Raw genomic sequence first — 17582 nt, 5'->3', positions numbered from 1 at the left:
GAGCCGTGATCATGCTACTGCACTCCAGCCTGGGCGACAGAGCGAGATTCTGTCTCAATAATAATAATAATAATATCTACTTTATAGAATTATTGTGGGTGTTAAACAAGAGAGTGTATAAAGGACCTAACCCAGTGCCTGTCAAAAGACATGTCCAACAAATATCATCTATTTATAATAAATTATATTAAATATATAGGCTTTTTCTGGGCAGTCCCAAGTGGGGAAACTGGACCTATCTGTTTAGCATAAGGAAAAATTTCCTCACAGATCGTGGGGTTGTGAATTGCCACGGTGTTCAAATATAGGCTGATGTAGGGCCTGGTTGTGAAGTGGAATGTAGAGCTAGCATCCTCCTGATACAGAAATTTCTTTTTTCGTTTGTTTGTTTTTTTGGTCTTGCTGTGTCGCACCGGCTGGAGAAGTTGCTCAGGCTGGCAGAAGTTTCTTAGTTCTCTGATACATTCAATGTCATCCTCTTCTCTTTGTTTCTTTCTTTTTTCTGAGGAGAGGAGCTAGCTTGTCAGAAAGAGCTGCACCTTTTCTTCTCATCAGGAATTCCTGTCATGGGAGGACCCCCTGGAGCTGCTTGGATAAAGACAGAGAGACACTTCAGCCGAGATTCCAGTGATCTGCGTTATGCTAATGACAGGAGTGACCGTGAATGGCTCCCTGCTGTCCTGGCTAATGGGGCTGCCTCAGGAGAGGAGCTGCTAGCCCAGGGCGCCTGGACTTCCATCAGCCAGCTGCCCGCCTCCCTGCGCCCCAGGCTATGGGACTAGAGCAGCCCTGCTCAGGGGCTCTGCTGCATGCGTGTGCGTGCATATGTGTGTGCGTGTGTGTGTGTGTGTGCGTGCATGTGTGTGTGTGCTTCCCTCCCCACCCGTTCCTTCTCGTCATTCCCCAGCCCCACCCCTTCACCCCTGCCCCACCCCCTGCCCTTTATCCTCTAGTAGTTTAGCTGAAGACAACGCTGAGGCAATTAATAGTGCCCTTTGAGGACTTGTCACTAGAAAGCTCTTTAACCCAGCCACCTGAGTTGGAGCCCCAGGCATGTGACAGGGATGGGGGGGGGGTGCCAGGACCGTGTGGCAGCTGCTTGGGTGAGGCACAGGCACCGTGTAGAAACCAGGTTGGGAGGCCTAGGTTCCCTGGACATATAGATTATGTGGACATAGCAGGGGTCATTGTTTTTCATTGCAGTTTGTCTCTCACTAGAATTTTGGTCTTGCTAGCCGGCTGCAGAACCAAGATCTTAGAGGTGGGGTGCCAAGCAACACACCTGCCAACTACAGGGGCTATCACAGGAAAAATTTCCCCCGGCATGTGGCACCTTAAAGAGGGGACATCGTGTGGTGGATGGCATGTGTTAGGGTGCAGTGGGGCCGGCGGTAACCTCTCTCCTCAGCTCTTCCTACCCCAAAGCTGTGCTCCTGGGAGGCCTGGGGAGCTGGTGGGGAAGGAGTTCAGGTCGAGGTAAGAGCCACACAGGGGGAGGAGAAGACTAGGCGGAGGGAGGGCCCTGGGCCTCCAGGCCTGTCTCTGCCATGTCTGACTTCACGGTGTCTCTCACACAACAAGCATCGTCTGTAGCCAGACCATGCCGGGGCAGCAGGAGCCCCGATGCCGAGGTGGACCCTGTCTACAATTTTGTGTACTGTGTGTGTGTGGTGGGTGGGTGTCTGCTGTGTGTACTTTCGGGGCCTGCCCACCTGGCCTTCATGAGCCGGGTAGTGGGGTCCCCACTGTCTCTCAAAACTCCTTTCCATAAGCGATGAACCTGCCTTTGGTCCTCGCCAGCTCCTCTGGTCGCCACTAGAGGGCAGCAGCCAACACAGCCCGGCAAGGGGAACTTTGGCGGCCAACTCCTGGCCCTACCGCCTCCTACTTCCACCTGTCCGCACCTTCCTAGCCACTGGGGATGTGCAGGTCCCCAGCGTGTGAGTGGACCACTGGGACCACAGATCCTACTAAGGATGTCCTTGGCCTCAGGTATAGTGAATGTGTTAGTCTGTTAGAGTGAGAAGGGGAGTGGGTGAAGACAGCGGAGGGGACCAGGGGTGGTCAAAGCCAGAACCCTGAGGTGTATTCATTTGTTCCTGCAAGGATAAAGGCAGGAGAGAAGAGGAAAAGCCCGGGGGACCAGGCAGCCTGCAGGGAGATGAGGCAGGACCCAGCCCACTGGCCAAATGGCACCTGATGACAAGGCAGGCAGAATCACCCTAACTGCAAAGTCAGGTGACTCAACGCAGGAAGACCAGAGAAAACCATGTGGACTCCGGAGACAGCCTGCCCTAGTTTGAGCCCCGGCTGCTTAAAATATTAGCGGTATGACTTTGGACAAGATATCGAACCTCTCTGTGCCTTGGTTTCTTAGCTGTGATGGAGACAGTAATAGTATCGCCTGTGCTAGATGTGTGTATTAAATAGGTTAGTACATACAAATCACTTAGAACAGTGTCTGACACAGATAAAGAACACTATAAATGCTAGCAATTATTGCTTTCTGCACTTCATCTTAGCCAAAAACCTGAAAAGCAATTTGGTCTTTATTTTCTCAAGTAGAGACATCTATTATGTTGAAATAACTAGTTTCCCCTAGAACCCTCTCATGAAATATACGGAGTTGGTCCCTCACCCTACAAACATTAAATGGTGACATTTGTGTGTTTTTTTTCTTTTTCCTTTTCTTTCTTTTTCTTTTTTTTTTTCCTTGAGATGGAGTTTCGCTCTCGTTGCCCAGGCTGGAGTGCAATGGCGTGATCTTGGCTCACCTCAACCTCCGCCTCCCCAGTTCAAGTGATTCTCCTGCCTCAGCCTCCTGAGTACCTGGGATTACAGGCATGTGCCACCAAGCCGGCTAATTTTTTGTATTTTTAGTAGAGATGGGGGTTTCTCCATGTTGGTCAGGCTGGTCTCCAACTTCTGACCTCAGGTGATCCGCCCGCCTCGGCCTCTCAAAGTGCTGAGATTACAGGCATAAGCCACCGCGCCCGGCCCTTGTGGGGTTTTTTGGAGACAAGTTCTCACTCTGTCACTCAGGCTGGAGGGCAGTGGCGCAAACATGGCTCACTGCAGGCTCGACCCCCTGGGCTCAAGGGATCCTCCCACCTGAGCCTCTCAAGTAGCTAGGACCGCAAGTGTGTGCCACCATGCCCAGCTAATTTTTTTAATTTCTTGTAGAGATGGGGTCCCACTATGTTGCCCAGGCTAGTCTTGAACTCCTGGGCTCAAGCAATCCTCCTGCCTCAGTGCCCAAATTGCTGGGATTACAGATGTGAGCCACCATGTCCGGCCACCTGTCAATATTTAAATCAACAAACTGGTCAGTCACCTTTGAACCTCCAAACCCTGTCACTCTTGAAATGAGTCCCTTGAATTGAGTGGGGGACCTGCTATCCTTCCTTCCCTCCTTCAGGCAAGGCCTGGGTTTACTCCCCTTGTAACTCCTTCCCCAAACACAGCCTGAGGATCCTCCCTCAGCCCCACCCTGTCCTGTTGGGTCAGGTGGACCTGACTTCTCACCACTCTCAGGAAATGGTGGCTTCTCTCTTCCTGCCATTGGAGGAAATTTGAATCCTCAGCCTTACCTCTCTCAGGCTACTTTTGGCCTGTGGGAAGTGAAAGTGCCCAGCCCTGGAAAAACAAGGCTGGTTCAAAGGTGAAAGCACTTAACCTTTTGGGGCCTCCAGTTTCCCTTATCTACAATTCTGGAGAGGGATGGGGGATATTTTTATAGTTTCCTCCTTCCCTGGGAAGATGTTTAGGGAAAAAAAAAAAACCAATTGAGACTTTACTGGTTGGGTGTGGTGGCTCATGCTTGTAATCCCAGCACTTTGGGAGGCTGAGGCAGGCAGATCACTTGAGACCAGCCTGGCCATCATGGCGAAACTCCATCTCTACTAAAAATATAAAAATTATCTGGGCATGGTGGTGAATGCCTGTAATCCCAGCTGCTTGGGAGGCTGAGGCAGGAGAATTGCTTGAACCCAGGAAGTGGAGGTTGCAGTGAGCTGAGATTGTGCCACTGCACTCCAGCCTGGGCAACAGAGCAAGACTCCATGTAAAATAGGTAAATAAATGAAAGAGACAGAGAGAGAGAGGGAGATACTTTACTATGCCTCTACTCACCGATGCTTCTGTGTCTCCAGTACAAACTCCTCAATAGAAAAGATCTGGGCATGAAGCTCCCCTGTTGGAACAATCAGGGATGACCAAGTCCCATGACCTAAGGTTAGCAAACTTACCAGTAAGGCACCACTCAATGGTTTTTCCTCATATAGGGACTGGGTAACAACAGGAAATTGGAGACATCCTAGCAGGCCCATCATATTATGAACATTTTAATTGTAAACTTCATTTATGAATAGGTAACACCTTTCCATAACTTTACATAGTTCAATGTTTTAAGGATCTAAAAAGACATACAGTGGGAATGCTCTTTCCTACTCTCATACCCCACCCCTTCTCTTCCTAGGAAGCAAGCAATATTACCATTTTCTAATGTATTCTTCCAGAGATATTTTATAGAAAGAAATGTGTAGCCTGGGTGACGTGGCTCATGCCTGTATTCCCAAAGTACTACCTGCTGTGGCAGGAGGATTGCTTGAGCCCAGGAGTTCAAGACCAGCCTGGACAGCATAATGAGACCTCATCTGTACAAAAAATAAAAATAAAAAAATCAGCCAGGTGTTATGGCATGCACTTGTAGTCCCAGCTACTTGAGAGGCTGAGGTGGGAGGATCTCTTGAGACCTGTGGGTCGAGGGTGCAGTGAGCCATGATCTTGTCACTGTGCTCCAGCCTGGGTGACAGAGTGAGACCCTGTCCCTCCCTGCAAAAAATGTATATATAGATTCTTTTCCCCATTCTTTTGCTTTTTTTCAAAAATAGTCCTATATAGGTGCATAAACACCCTCATTGGCTTTTAGGGCCAGATATACTTAACCAGTTTCCTATCGATGAACACTTAGGTTGTTTTCAGTCTCTTACAGTGCTGCAATGAAAAGCCTTGTAAATAAGCATATGGTGAGGCTGGGTGCAGTAGCTCATACCTGTAATCCCAGTACTTTGGGAGGCCAAGGCGTGTGGATTACTTGAGGTCAGGAGTTTGAGACCAGCCTGGCCAACATGGTGAAATCCCATCTCTACAAAAATACAAAAATTGCTGGGTGTGGTGGTGGGCACCTGTAATCCCAACTGCTCAGGAGGCTGGGGCAGGAGAATCGATTGAACCCAGGAGGCAGAGGTTGCAGTGAGCTGAAATCGTGCCACTGCACTCCAGCCTGGGCAACAGAACAAGACTCCATCTCAAAAAAGAAAAAAAAAGCATATAGCCCTTTAAGGTCTCACTCTGTCACCCAGGCTGGAGTGCAGTGGTGTGATCCTGGCTCACTGCAACCTTGAACTCCCAGGCTCAAGCAATCTCCCACTTCAGACTCCCGAGTAGCCAGGACTACAGGCACCATTGCACCTGGATGATTTCTAAATTTTTTGTAGAGATGGGGTCTCCCTTTGTTGTCTAGGTCAATCTTGAACTCCTAGGCTCAAGTAATCCTCCTGCCTAGGCCTCCCAAAGTGCTAGGATTATAGGTGTGAGCCACCCCACCACACCCCATATACATATCTCTCAGGTATTCTTAACTGGGGGTCCAGGGACCCCTTAGAAGCCAGCAGGTATAGAATTTAGGGAGACAATTTCAAGACACCTGGAAACTTGGAATGAGAAAAGTTTCTATTTTTATCTATAACTCATATGATTAATGATATCTTGAAATATCATTTACACTCACTCCTGCTTTGTCATTGTGGTAGGTAGTTATTAGATTTTGCAATAGGTCTGCTTATGTCATATATTAATAGAGAAGCACATAAATTACAGAATACATTTGGTTTTCTAAAAATAGTTTAATACTTGCATTTCAATATAATTGGTTTGCTTTGTAATCTTTTTTGTTTTATTTTTGTTTTGTTTTTGTTTTTGTTTTGAGACAGAGTCTCGCTCTGTTCCCCAGGCTGGAGTGCAGTGGCACGATCTCGGCTCACTGCAAGCTCCGCCTCCCAAGGTCACGCCATTCTCCTGCCTCAGCCTCCTGAGTAGCTGAGACTACAGGCGCCCGCCACCATGCCCGGCTAATTTTTTTTTTTTTTTTTTTTGTATTTTTTAGTGGAGACGGAGTTTCACCGTGTTAGCCAGGATGGTCTCGATCTCCTGACCTTGTGATCCTCCCGCCTCGGCCTCCCAAAGTGCTGGGATTACAGGCGCGAGCCACCGCGCCCGGCAACCGCAATTTTTTTTTTTTCTGAGACAGGTTTACATTCTGTCATCCTAGCTGGAATGCAGTGGCCCAGTCATAGCTTACTGCAGCCGCCATCTCCTGGACTCAAGTAATCCTCCTGCCTCAGCCCAGAGTAACTGCGACTACAGGTACGCACCACCATGCCTGGCCATTTTAAAATTTTTCGGTGCCCAGGCTGGTCTTGAACTCCTGGCCTCAAGTGATCCTCCTACCTCAGCCTCCCAAAGTGCTGGGATTATAGGCATGAACCACTGTGCCCAGCCTGCTTTGAAATTTTTTTTTTTTTTTTCTTGAGACGGAGCCTCGCTCTGTCACCCAGGCTGGAGTGCAGTGGCGCAATCTCGGCTCACTGCAACTTCCGCCTCCCGGGTTCACGCTCTTCTCCTGTCTCAGCTTCTTGAGTAGCTGGGACTACAGGCGCCCGCCACCAGGCCCGGCTAATTTTTTTGTATTTTTAGTAGAGACTGGGTTTCACCGTGTTAGCCAGGATGGGCTTTGTAATCTTATGTATTTTGTTGGGGGGAGGGGGGAACTATGCATAACATAAAATTTACCGTTTAAACCATTTTACAATTCTGTAACACTGTATACAATTCAGTGACATTAAGCACATTCACACTGTTGTGATGCCATCAGCACCATCCATCTTCCCAAACTGAAACCCTGTATTCATTAAAAAGTAACTCCCCATTCTTTGTCCCCCAGACCCTGGCAAGCACCATTTAACTTTCTGCCCATGATTTTGACCACTCTGGGTACCTCATATGAGTAGAATCATGCAATGTGTGTCCTTCCCTATTTGGCTTATTTCACTTAGCATCGTGCCTTCAAGGTTCATTAATGTTGTAGCATGTGTCAGAATTTCACTTCATTTTAAGGCTAGATAATACTCCATTGTATGTTTATAGCACTTTGCGTCTATCTTTTCGTCAACCGATGGACATTTGGGTTGCTTCCTTCTTCTGACGATTGTGAATAATGCTATGAATATTGGTATACAAATGTCTCTGCTTTCTCAGTTCTTTTGGGTATATACCTAGAAGTAGAATCGCTAATTCATACGGTAATTGTTTTTTTAGGAATATGTATTTTTATGCAGGAAAAGTATGATTCTGAAATAAGCCTACTAGACTCTTGTTCTACATACTTTATTTTGCATGCCTGTCTCGGCCACTAGATGGGAGACTTGTTGACAAGGACTAACCGGTTCCAGGTGCCCCTCAGGAACCCTCCCAGAGGTGTAGTAAATGCATCCAGCGCCTAGCCGACGCCCTGCGTGCCCGGCAGGGGGTGAGGTGCAGGCGATACAAAGGTGCAGAACGTACCCCAAAAGAACAGCCTAGAGGGGAATTAGGCCGGAGGATGACCGATTAAAATCACCCCAACTCCTGATTGTGCAGCTTCCTAGGTGCATGACCCAGGGCAACTTCCTTTGGCTCCAGCTTCCCCATCTATAAAATGATTTACATCATCTGCTCAAATTTCCGACAAGAACACACCTCGCCTTTATCACAGAGCGTGGCACATATTAGGAATTCAATAATTTTGTCCCTGTCACCTGCGATCGCAAGAGACAGATTTGTCCGCAACCTGCCGGGAGGCAGGTTCTGGGGAGGTTGCTGGGGCGCGGTCGGGCGGCCCTGTCCGGCCCTGGACCACCTCCAGGCTGGTGCGGGAGTGCACAGGGAGGGGCTGGAGGCTGCACTCCGAGCCCCGTATGGGCGCCTGGTCGTCTCCGCCCCTGGGGACCTTCCCGCCTCCCCGTGGCTGCCGCCGTCTGCATTCGTTTCCCTCAGTGGAGCGGGGGATCCTGGCGGGGCAGCGGCGGTTGGCCCTCCTCTCCGGCGGGCGGCGCTAGCGCGAGCCTGGCCCCGGGCAACACTCGGGCCGGGCTCCTCTCGACTGCGGCGCACCGTCGTCCTGCCGTCCGCCGGGCGGGGACGCGGCGGCAACGGCGGTGGCGGCTGTGTGTCGCCGGAGCCGAAGCGCGCAGGCCCGTCCCGGTGGCCGGGGAGCGGGCGGGTCGGGGCGCCATGTGGTTCATGTACCTGTTGAGCTGGCTGTCGCTCTTCATCCAGGTGGCCTTCATCACGCTGGCCGTCGGTGAGACTGCACGACCCCGGCCCGCGCGGTCTCCCGCCCCGGCATCGGTGCTCGTTGGGGGTCGCATCGCGGGGGTGTCGGAGACACTCGGGGGGCCACTGCCCGGCGCACCCGGCCTTCCCCGCCCCAATCCCATCCCGCCTGATCCTGCCCCTCCTGTCGAGCCTGGCAGCCCGGCCTGACCGCGGCTCCTTCCAGGTGTCACAAAGTCCGCTCCGGCAGTGCTCGGGAAAGGGTGACTCGAGTGCCGCGCTTGCGCCTGCGGACCGCTAACCGCTGCGGCTCCCACTCTTCGCGGGCCTGCCGCGCGGAAATTTTCCCCAACGCCTACCGCCGCCTTTGCTCCTCTGGCCCTTCATACTTCCTGCTGTCTCCACCTTTGACACTTCTCCTCTGGCTAGTTCCCATTCGGCCTCAGTTGAGATGTCATCTTTTCTGGGAAGTCCACAAGGGTTGATGGTCCAGCAGTGCCCTGTCCTTTCCCTAAAGTAGCATTTCTCACACTGAACTCGTCTGTCTCTCCCTACTGTTCCCCTTCCCTTTCCCAGGCTGGGTCAGGGAAGGACCTTTGTCTGTCTTGTTCAGCTGTATCCTCAGCCCAAGGACCTGGCTCATGCCAAGTGCCCAGCAGTTGTTTATTGAATACGTGAAATTCCATTTTCTGAGCCAGAGGTTATCATTGTACTGTGCATCAAATGCAGACTTTCACTGATTTTTATGAGATTTGTCCTTAGTTGCCCTAAGAAAGTTTTACTTCTCCAGACTTGGAAGGGCAACACATGGGATGTTTGGTTTGTTCTTGACCTTCTGGGGTCCATGAAGGGTGGATGGGGACTGGGCTGCAGAGAGAGGGGTGACCAGGATGGTGGGAGTGACCCTGGCTGATAGTCTCCCTGCCTCCCACCCTGCAGCAGCTGGACTCTATTACCTGGCAGAACTGATAGAAGAATACACAGTGGCCACCAGCAGGATCATAAAATACATGATCTGGGTAAGTGGCATCTTTCTCCAGGAGTCCTCCTCACTCTTTTGCCCTGCCTCAAAAGCAAGAAGTGGGGAGAGTTTGGCATGGATGATGAGGCCTGTGTCTCTGCTGTTTCCTGAGCATACATTCCTACCTCCTTGCCCTGAACGCTGTCTTTTGGGTCTGCACTCCTGGGCCCAGATCTTCCTGGCCGCCTTCCCCAAGTGGCATTGTTTCACTGCAGGCCTTGTCCTCTAGTCTTTAAGGTGACAGCCAAGTATACTTGTCTGTTGACAAGACCGTAGATTTGACTTTGCTTAGCTGTCTCCCGCTGTCTTTAGCCCTTTGCTCTGCTCACAGCATTTAAAACTTAGAGGAGCCGTAAGACAGTTTTGTGTATATGTTCATTGCCATCTTTCTAATCGGATCAAGTGATTTGTCCTAAGATTGGCACAGCTTCGCTGTCCTCACCCTTTCCTGGTCCCATGGGAGGCTTCTGTTACTGAAGACACAGTCCTTGCCACTGATGTCAAAGCCATAGGGGTGACTGCTGGTGGACAGACTTCCTTCAGCTGCAGGAAAGGCTGGGGGTAGGGGTGCCATTGGAGAGAAAGCGCCCACAGCCCCTCAGGTCACCTGGTGTCAGCAGCCACTTGCACTCTGGGCATGGCTGAGGTTGGGGGTTTACAGTGGAGGCAAGACTATAGCCCTCAGCTCTGGTCCAGAGGCCCGGCTTGTAGGTTTTGGCACAGTAATCAGCCCCTCATTCAGCCAACTGTCATTTGCTAAGCACTGACAACTGTAGGTCATTATCAGTAATGTTTTTCAAACTGTAGGCATGATTCATTATTTGGCTGTGTAGTTAATTCAGTAGGTCACAATCAGCATTTTTTTAAAAAAGGAACATAAATAGAATTGAAATTTGAGCTTTGAATCGTGTATATGTATATATGTGTTGGGGTCACAGTGTAAAATGTTTTTCCTTCTTTTTTGAGATGGAGTTTCGCTCTTATTACCCAGGCTGGAGTGCAGTGGCACAATCTCGGCTCACCACAACCTCCGCCTCCTGGGTTCAAGTGATTCTCCTGCCTCAGCCTCCGCAGTAGCTGGGATTATAGGCTAATTTTGTATTTTTAGTAGAGATGGGGTTTCTCCATATTGGTCAGGCTGGTCTCAAACTCCCAACCTCAGGTTATCTGCCTGCCTTGGCCTCCCAAAGTGCTGGGATTACAGGCGTGAGCCACCATGCCTGGCAGATGTTTTTCTTACTGTGGGTTGCTGTCAAAAAGTTTGAGAAATGGGCTGAGTGCGGTGGCTCACACCTATAATCCCAGCACTTTGGGAGGCCGTCAGAAGTTCGAGACCAGCCTGGCCAACATGGCGAAACCCTGTCTCTACTAAAGACACAAAAATTAGCTGGGTGTGGTTGTGCATGCCTGTAGTCCCAATTACTCAGGAGGCTGAGGCAGGAGAATTGCTTGAATCCAGGAGATCATGCCACTGCACTCCAGCCTGGATGACAGAGTGAGACTCCATCTCAAAAAAAAAAAAAGTATTGCCTTTTGGGAGCAGAGAACCTAGTTGGGGAGGCCAGACCTGTGAAATGAGGAGATTGAAGCATGAACCTAGTGCTGCCTAGAGCGGGCTGGGGGTTGGTGAGTCCAGGAAGGTTGCCTGGAAGAAGCGCCCTGCACTCTCTGCCTCTGGTTGTTTCAGTTCTCCACCGCTGTACTGATCGGCCTCTACGTCTTTGAGCGCTTCCCCACCAGCATGATTGGAGTGGGCCTATTCACCAACCTCGTCTACTTTGGCCTCCTCCAGACCTTCCCCTTCATCATGCTGACCTCGCCTAACTTCATCCTGTCGTGTGGTGAGAGGGGACGGAGTTGGGGAGGCAGCTGATGTGGTTGGGTGTGCCCATCTCCATCCTGGGCACTAAAGGGGATACAGAAAAAGGAAGCCAGCTGTTGAAGTCCTCCAGGAAGCCAGGCTAGCTGGGAAGATGCGGTTCTTACTGCTGAGGACTCTAGAGCCCATCTTGGCTCTAGTGAATAGAATTTGTTGGGGCTGAGGGCTCAGACAGGGCGGGCTTTCCCAGAGAGGTAAGTTTGAAGGAGAGTTTGGGAAAGAAGAGATTGTGGATTGGCTGAGGCAGGGCCCCCAACTGAGCAGTTCCAGCCTCAAAAAAACCACTTGGCCAGAAAAAGCCCAAAGCCCTTCTGGTAGGCAGGCAGGCAGGCAGCTGTCCGTCCAGTCCTCTGACCCAAAGTCATGGTTAGGACTGGAGCCTCGTGGGGCTGTGAGCACCTTGCAGACTCTGGCCTGGTGTGAATGCCTCCTGGGGGCTGCAGCTTCTCATCTCATTCTCACTGGCTGCTGCTGCCTCGGGCTTGAGCCTGGATGTGGAGGACCCAGTCTTCTTGGCGTTGCCCTGCCACCACTTTCTGACCCTGGGGAATCATTGGCCCTCTCTGGGCCTTAGCTTCTCCATCTATTCAGAGAGGATGTTTCTGAAAGGACTATTGGGAGACTCAGTGGGCATATAGTAGGTGCACATAGGTATTTACAGATATTCCTGGAAAAGGCTTCGGAAAGTATTTTGGTTGCCAAGATTGCCATTGCTCCTGTTCATCATTGCTGGCTACCCTAGCTTTCAGTCAGGGTATCAGATGGAGTTAGGGGTTTTTTAGAGTGACTTTTCTGTTTCTATGAGAGAGCCTGGAGAGTGAATATTATCCACACAAAGGGCATATTGTTAAAGCCAAAACTGGTTTCTTCCTTGGGTGTTGGTGTGATTTCACCAAAGAATTTGTTCAGCAGAGGTTTGTTTAGGGAGCCCTTCCATGGAGACCAGGCCCCTCTGTCCCAGGGAAGAAGTCCTGCCCCCAGCCCCTCAGCAGCAGGCTCCCCGATTTCACTCCCTTGATCTGCCCTTTGATGCCTAAATGAGTTTTTCCAAAAGATCTTGTGGGCACCAGGCACTATCCTACCTCCCATTATCTCTTAGCCCTAGAGTGTGGCTAGGCATAGCAGAACTGTAGTCTTTGCCTTAGAATGGGAGAGGCAGGAGAGAAGAAAGGAGACATGGGAATTGCTGTGAGGTGTGTGTGAGGGGACAGTCAGTTTCAGGGCACATGTTCTTTCTGGTGCCTGCCCTTCACCTCACCATGGGAACCAGCAGGGATGACTGTCTCTTGAGCAGCCTGTGTCCAGGATATGCACACGTGCCCTCTTTTATAATCTCAGTTACACACCAAGGAGGGGTGGCTATGTGTGTGTGTGTGTGTGTCCAGAACGTATCAGTTCACACCGGTATGCCTTACCTGGGGGCAGGATGGGGAGGGACCCCCTCCCCCAGAATGTTGAGGAACCTGAAGACTGCACCTCAAAGCATCTAGCAAGTCTTGCCCTTTTATTCCTGAGGAATGAGAGCCTTTTTATTTGAGCAGGACTTCTCCCTGCTGCCCAGTTTGGAGTAGAGCGTCTTAGGGGCATCTAATCTGCACACCCATGGTTTCTCCCCACCTGTCACTGTGGGAGAGCTTTCTTTAGCACTCACATCCACTAAAAACGAGGTTCATTGTCATGATGCTTTGGATTATGTAACATAGAAGTCTCATTTTTGTAACATGCAAAGAGCCTTCTTCTAATTTTACTCGGAATGCCCTGTGCAGTGGGCAGGTTGAGGCTCATTCTCCCATTTTAGCAGATGGGAAACAGTTCTAGGCAGTAGCCTACTCTGAGTTGAGTGTAAAGTCAGGCCTAAGACTCCATGGAGGCTCCCAACTTCTGAGGGCCTTTTGAAGTTAAAAGTACAGCTTTCTGTTATTCCCCTTAAACTGACTGACTCTTCATTCCCTCAACAGGACTAGTGGTGGTGAATCATTACCTAGCATTTCAGTTTTTTGCAGAAGAATATTATCCCTTCTCAGAGGTAAGAAGTGTCCAGCACATTCAGCTGTTAACAGGGACAGGGTAGTAAAAGGGAACTTGCATGGTTTACTTTGTGAACTTAGCTATGATTTGAAACTGAATCTGTTCAAGGATTACATGTTTGAAAAAAACAAAACATAGATGGTTTGAGAAAGCAGTGTGGATGGGGACAGAATGTGCTCCTTTGGCTGAGGTGGGGAGGACACTGCTCTTCCTCAGTGAGTCCTTTGGGTCCCCCTGGAGGAGTCATCCTGAGGTCAGGAAGGGGTTCTAGGGTGACCTTCTCTGACACAGTCCTCACAGGGCAGGGATGGACTGCACTCCTGAGCCCCAGCTTTTCCCAGTGGCTGCCAAGGTTTTCTTCTCCCACGATTTCTCCACACCCTGCTGCTCTAGTTTGAACCTCTGCTGGGAAGAGCAAGGTCACTTCTTTGGGGAGTGTGGGTCAGTCAGTCATGGCTTAACACTTTGTCTGCCTCCTTCAGTCCAGGGGAGTTGCTTGTCCTAGTGACCAAGATGTGGGGTTTGTGGCCACATTCAGTCATTTTCAGCCTCCACCTTTCCCTACAGAAGGATTTCCATGTCTGAGGGTGGCGTTCCCTGCTTCCCAGGCCTGGGCCCCCTTCGGAGATCAGGTGTGGCCCCCTGTGCACTCTTGACCAACACACAGTGACCACACCCAGCCCACTCTTGGCACCTCCGGGGCACCCTCTTCTCAGTCTCTCTTGTTGCCAGGTCCTGGCCTATTTCACTTTCTGCCTGTGGATAATTCCTTTTGCGTTTTTTGTGTCACTTTCGGCTGGGGAGAACGTCCTGCCCTCTACCATGCAGCCTGGAGGTGAGAAGGGATTTGTAAGGGGCCGAGGTGGGGGCAAGCCAGCAAGACCTGGGTTGGCAGGGATCCACTGAGGGAACCGAGTCTAGCCCTGTGTTGGAGACACCTGGACTCGGGGTTGGGAGGGCCGTGTTCACATACACACGCACGCACACACACTCTCTCTCTCTCTCTCTGATATTCTTGCCTGTGTCTCCACAGATGATGTCGTCTCCAATTATTTCACCAAAGGCAAGCGGGGCAAACGCTTAGGGATCCTGGTTGTCTTCTCCTTCATCAAAGAGGCCATTCTACCCAGTCGTCAGAAGATATACTGACCCCCATGCGGGCAGGATGTGGGGGCAAGATCAGGAGAGTCAGGCCCCTGGGCCTCTATGCCAGCTGGGGACCGGAAGTCGGGACGGCACCTACCACCTGCCCTGGCTTTCCTCCCCTCAACTCTGAAGCCCCATCCCCACCCTCCTTGGGGGGCTCAGCTTGGCTCAGATCTGATGCTGCAAGAGGCTGTAACCTCAAAGGGCACCAAAGAGGGTGGCAGAGCCTGCTTAGCCAGGAGGCCGAGGTCCCTCAGTCCTCCCCTGTCCCTTCCAAGGTGGGTCAGGAGGTTCTGGCCCAGCTGGGGCAGGCAGGGCAGGGTCTGTGAAGCTTAAGAGCAGATGGTGACAAGTTCTCTGGGCAGGTGGCCATGGGGAGGGGCCATGGCTTGGCATGTCCAACAGAAATAGTTTTTGCTGTTGAACGGTGATTTCTATCCAAGTGCAGATTTCCGTTTGAATAAAGCTTCTAGGTGGCACTGTTTGCCTTAATACCCTGACAGTTTACCTTCCTTTCTTCCTGCTAACCTTCTGCTCTGGACTGGACTCACTTTTCTGCTCCAGGGATTCCTTTTCTGGGTTTGGGTCTTGCCCTTCCCAAGGGACTGTTCTTGTGGCCCTTAATGGGAAGGGGGCAGGGGTGAGGAGCTGAGCCCGCTCAAGGAGTGGGAATTGGGGCTATAGGTAGCCTCTCTGATGCACTCTCTTCCATCTCTTTCCCCAAGGCTCCGTGACTGTCAAACTGGGAGTAGGAGAGGGGACAATTTAGGACTGGGCTAGATTTTCAGAAGAACATCTACAATATCCTATTTATAAATCTTCCTCTGGGAAAAGGAGTGGTTTCTGGCTGAATACTATCTTGGGCTCAAGGAGAAACAAAATAAAAATTAGCTTCCAGGCAGCCTGTTTTTAAAGAAATGGGACTAATGGGAGAAGCTGTTTGTCACTCTAAGAGCATCCAAGGCCTGGCCCTCTTCTGTGCACTCTTTGCTCCTGGGGAGATATATCTGCCTTCTAAGAAGGCAGGCCAGGTCTTGAGCACAGACCTGCGTTTGTTGACCTTGCACTCCAACTATAGTGCCTTGCAAGTGCTCAACAGTACATATTGGAATGAAGTCCCCATGAGAGCCATTTCTGGCCATGTTCTATACCTCAAAGTGAGGCTGGCAGGTACAGAGATGAACTGTACACATGTGATACCTTTAAGCCACTGGAAAAACCCCTGTGCTTGAAAATATTTCCTCTATATCATGCCTGGAGTTCCATCATAGCCCTTCATTTCCTGGGCTTTAGCATTTACCTTCTCTTAAGAATACCAGCTTTCCCCTTTCCCTGTGAGGAAGAGCACATGTTGGTCTTCTCTTAGTGTGAACGAGATTACCAGGCCCTTTTCTCCTATGCACACCAGGATAGACAAGGCAGGGGATACTGGCAGCCTGCATCATCCTCCCATTGGGCTGACAGCTGGCCCTACTCTCCTCCCTCTGCTGCTTGGTTCCTCACCTTGATGATGTGGCTTCGCCCCCTCCACTCTACTGCCAGTTTCTCCCAAGGGTTGCTAAATCCAGCAGACCCCTTTCCTGTCTTACTAGATCTGGGCAGCATTTGACATGGCTGATCACCCCTTGCTTCTTGGATGGCACTTCCTTGGCACCTCTGTGGCTAGTTGTCCTACCTCCCTGGCTGTTCCTTTCAGGCTTCTGTGCAGGCTTCTCCACTTGCCCATGCACAGTAGGGTCTTTCAGGGTTCTGCTGTGGGCTCCCTAGGGAAGCCCATCCATCTAGATAGTTTCAAGGATGGTGAGGAATTTAGAGTTGACCTCCAGCCCCAACATCCTTCCTGATCACCTGAACCACAGTTTTGCTGCCTTCTAGGTGCACAGACAATTCAGGTCCACGGCCCAGATGGTACTTGCTGTCTTCTGCGAACCTGTCCCTTCTGGGTACTTCCCTTGACCCCGAGATCACTCAGGAGCCAGACAGGAAACTTCTTGTATTCCTGTTTTCTCTTTCTGCCCACCACATCCAATCTCTCAAAACGGTCAGGTCTACCTTAACATCTCTTGATTTGAGCCACTCCCACTGTCATCAGCTTTCACCTGGATTATTGTGACAGCCTCCTACTGCTTCTCTATCCCGTGGCCAGAGCTATCTTCCTAAAATGCATTGCCTAGTTGATCAAGTCACTCTCTGGCCTAAAACCTTCCATGGCTCCCTGCTGCCCTCAGGATAAAGTCCAGACCCCTCAGCATGGCTTGTGAGACTCATGGTGTCCTGGTCCCTGCTCACCTCTCTGGTCTCATCACTTGCCTTCTTGCATTCTGGGGCCCAGCCTCCTGTATCCAGAGATGCAGTGGCTCTCCATTGCCACTCTGATTCCTCCTTTCTTTTGGTCACAGAGAAAGGGTACTTTCTCTGTCAAATCTCAACTTAGACTTGACTTCCTCCAAGGAGCTTTGGCTATACCCTCTCCTCCTGACCCCCACCCTGGCATACTACACAGATCACTCTGGGCTCACTTGCCTGCCTAATGGTCATCTCCCCAGTAGACTGTAAGCTCCTTGAGGGCAAGGATTGTGTTGGAATTTTTGTATTAACAGTGCCTGGCTTGGTGCCTGGCACCTAGAAAGCACTCAATAAATGTTTGTTTAATGAATGAATTGTAGTGTTGTGTACAAAGGGATACAGGGAAGCCAGTTAACTTCCTGGAGGAAGTACAAGTGCTTTCATAGACTCGGATGGAAACCACACATCCCTCCCCTCCGTTGATGTATGCCCATGCCTCCCTGAACTGCAGAAACCTCAGTGGCCGCTGGGAATAAGGATGGCAGCCAGAGTAGCAGGGAAGCCCATGCCAGGGGGACATATTAGCTGCCTCCACCCCATTCTGGGTCTCAGCTTAGAGCCTGCAGCAGGAAGGGCTTAATCTGAACAAGAAACAGAATTTCCCGGTGGGTCCTTCCATCCTGGAAGCCTGGGCCCTTAGGGCTGGGAGGGCAGTGGGGGTGCCAAAATGTGACAACTTTTACAATGCCAAGGTGAAGGATAGCGCCTGACCCCCCCACTCTGAACCTAACTTGGATTTCCTGGCGGGGGCGCAGTGGTGCCAAGACATTTATTTGGAGAGAGAAAGGA

General features: G+C 50.8%; 1 protein-coding gene and 1 pseudogene across 1 annotated transcript; one reads left to right on the top strand and one right to left on the bottom strand.

Moving 5' to 3' along the window:
* Positions 1 to 4328, bottom strand: part of LOC100582021 — a 29505-nt pseudogene extending 25177 nt beyond the window's left edge.
* A 3824-nt stretch (positions 4329 to 8152) lies between these two features.
* TEX261 (testis expressed 261) lies at positions 8153 to 17103 on the top strand. Its single transcript, XM_030827282.1, has 6 exons — positions 8153 to 8401; positions 9313 to 9392; positions 11082 to 11235; positions 13232 to 13299; positions 14034 to 14136; positions 14335 to 17103. Exons 1-6 carry the CDS (start codon positions 8332 to 8334, stop codon positions 14448 to 14450), a joined length of 591 nt encoding a protein of 196 aa, XP_030683142.1. The 5' UTR covers positions 8153 to 8331; the 3' UTR covers positions 14451 to 17103.
* Positions 17104 to 17582: the final 479 nt, after the last annotated feature.

Source organism: Nomascus leucogenys, chromosome 14 (assembly GCF_006542625.1).
Source record: "Nomascus leucogenys isolate Asia chromosome 14, Asia_NLE_v1, whole genome shotgun sequence".
NCBI lineage: Eukaryota > Metazoa > Chordata > Mammalia > Primates > Hylobatidae > Nomascus > Nomascus leucogenys.
The sequence above is the reverse complement of the archived record's forward strand: the minus strand, read 5'-3'. Positions and strand labels throughout refer to the sequence as shown.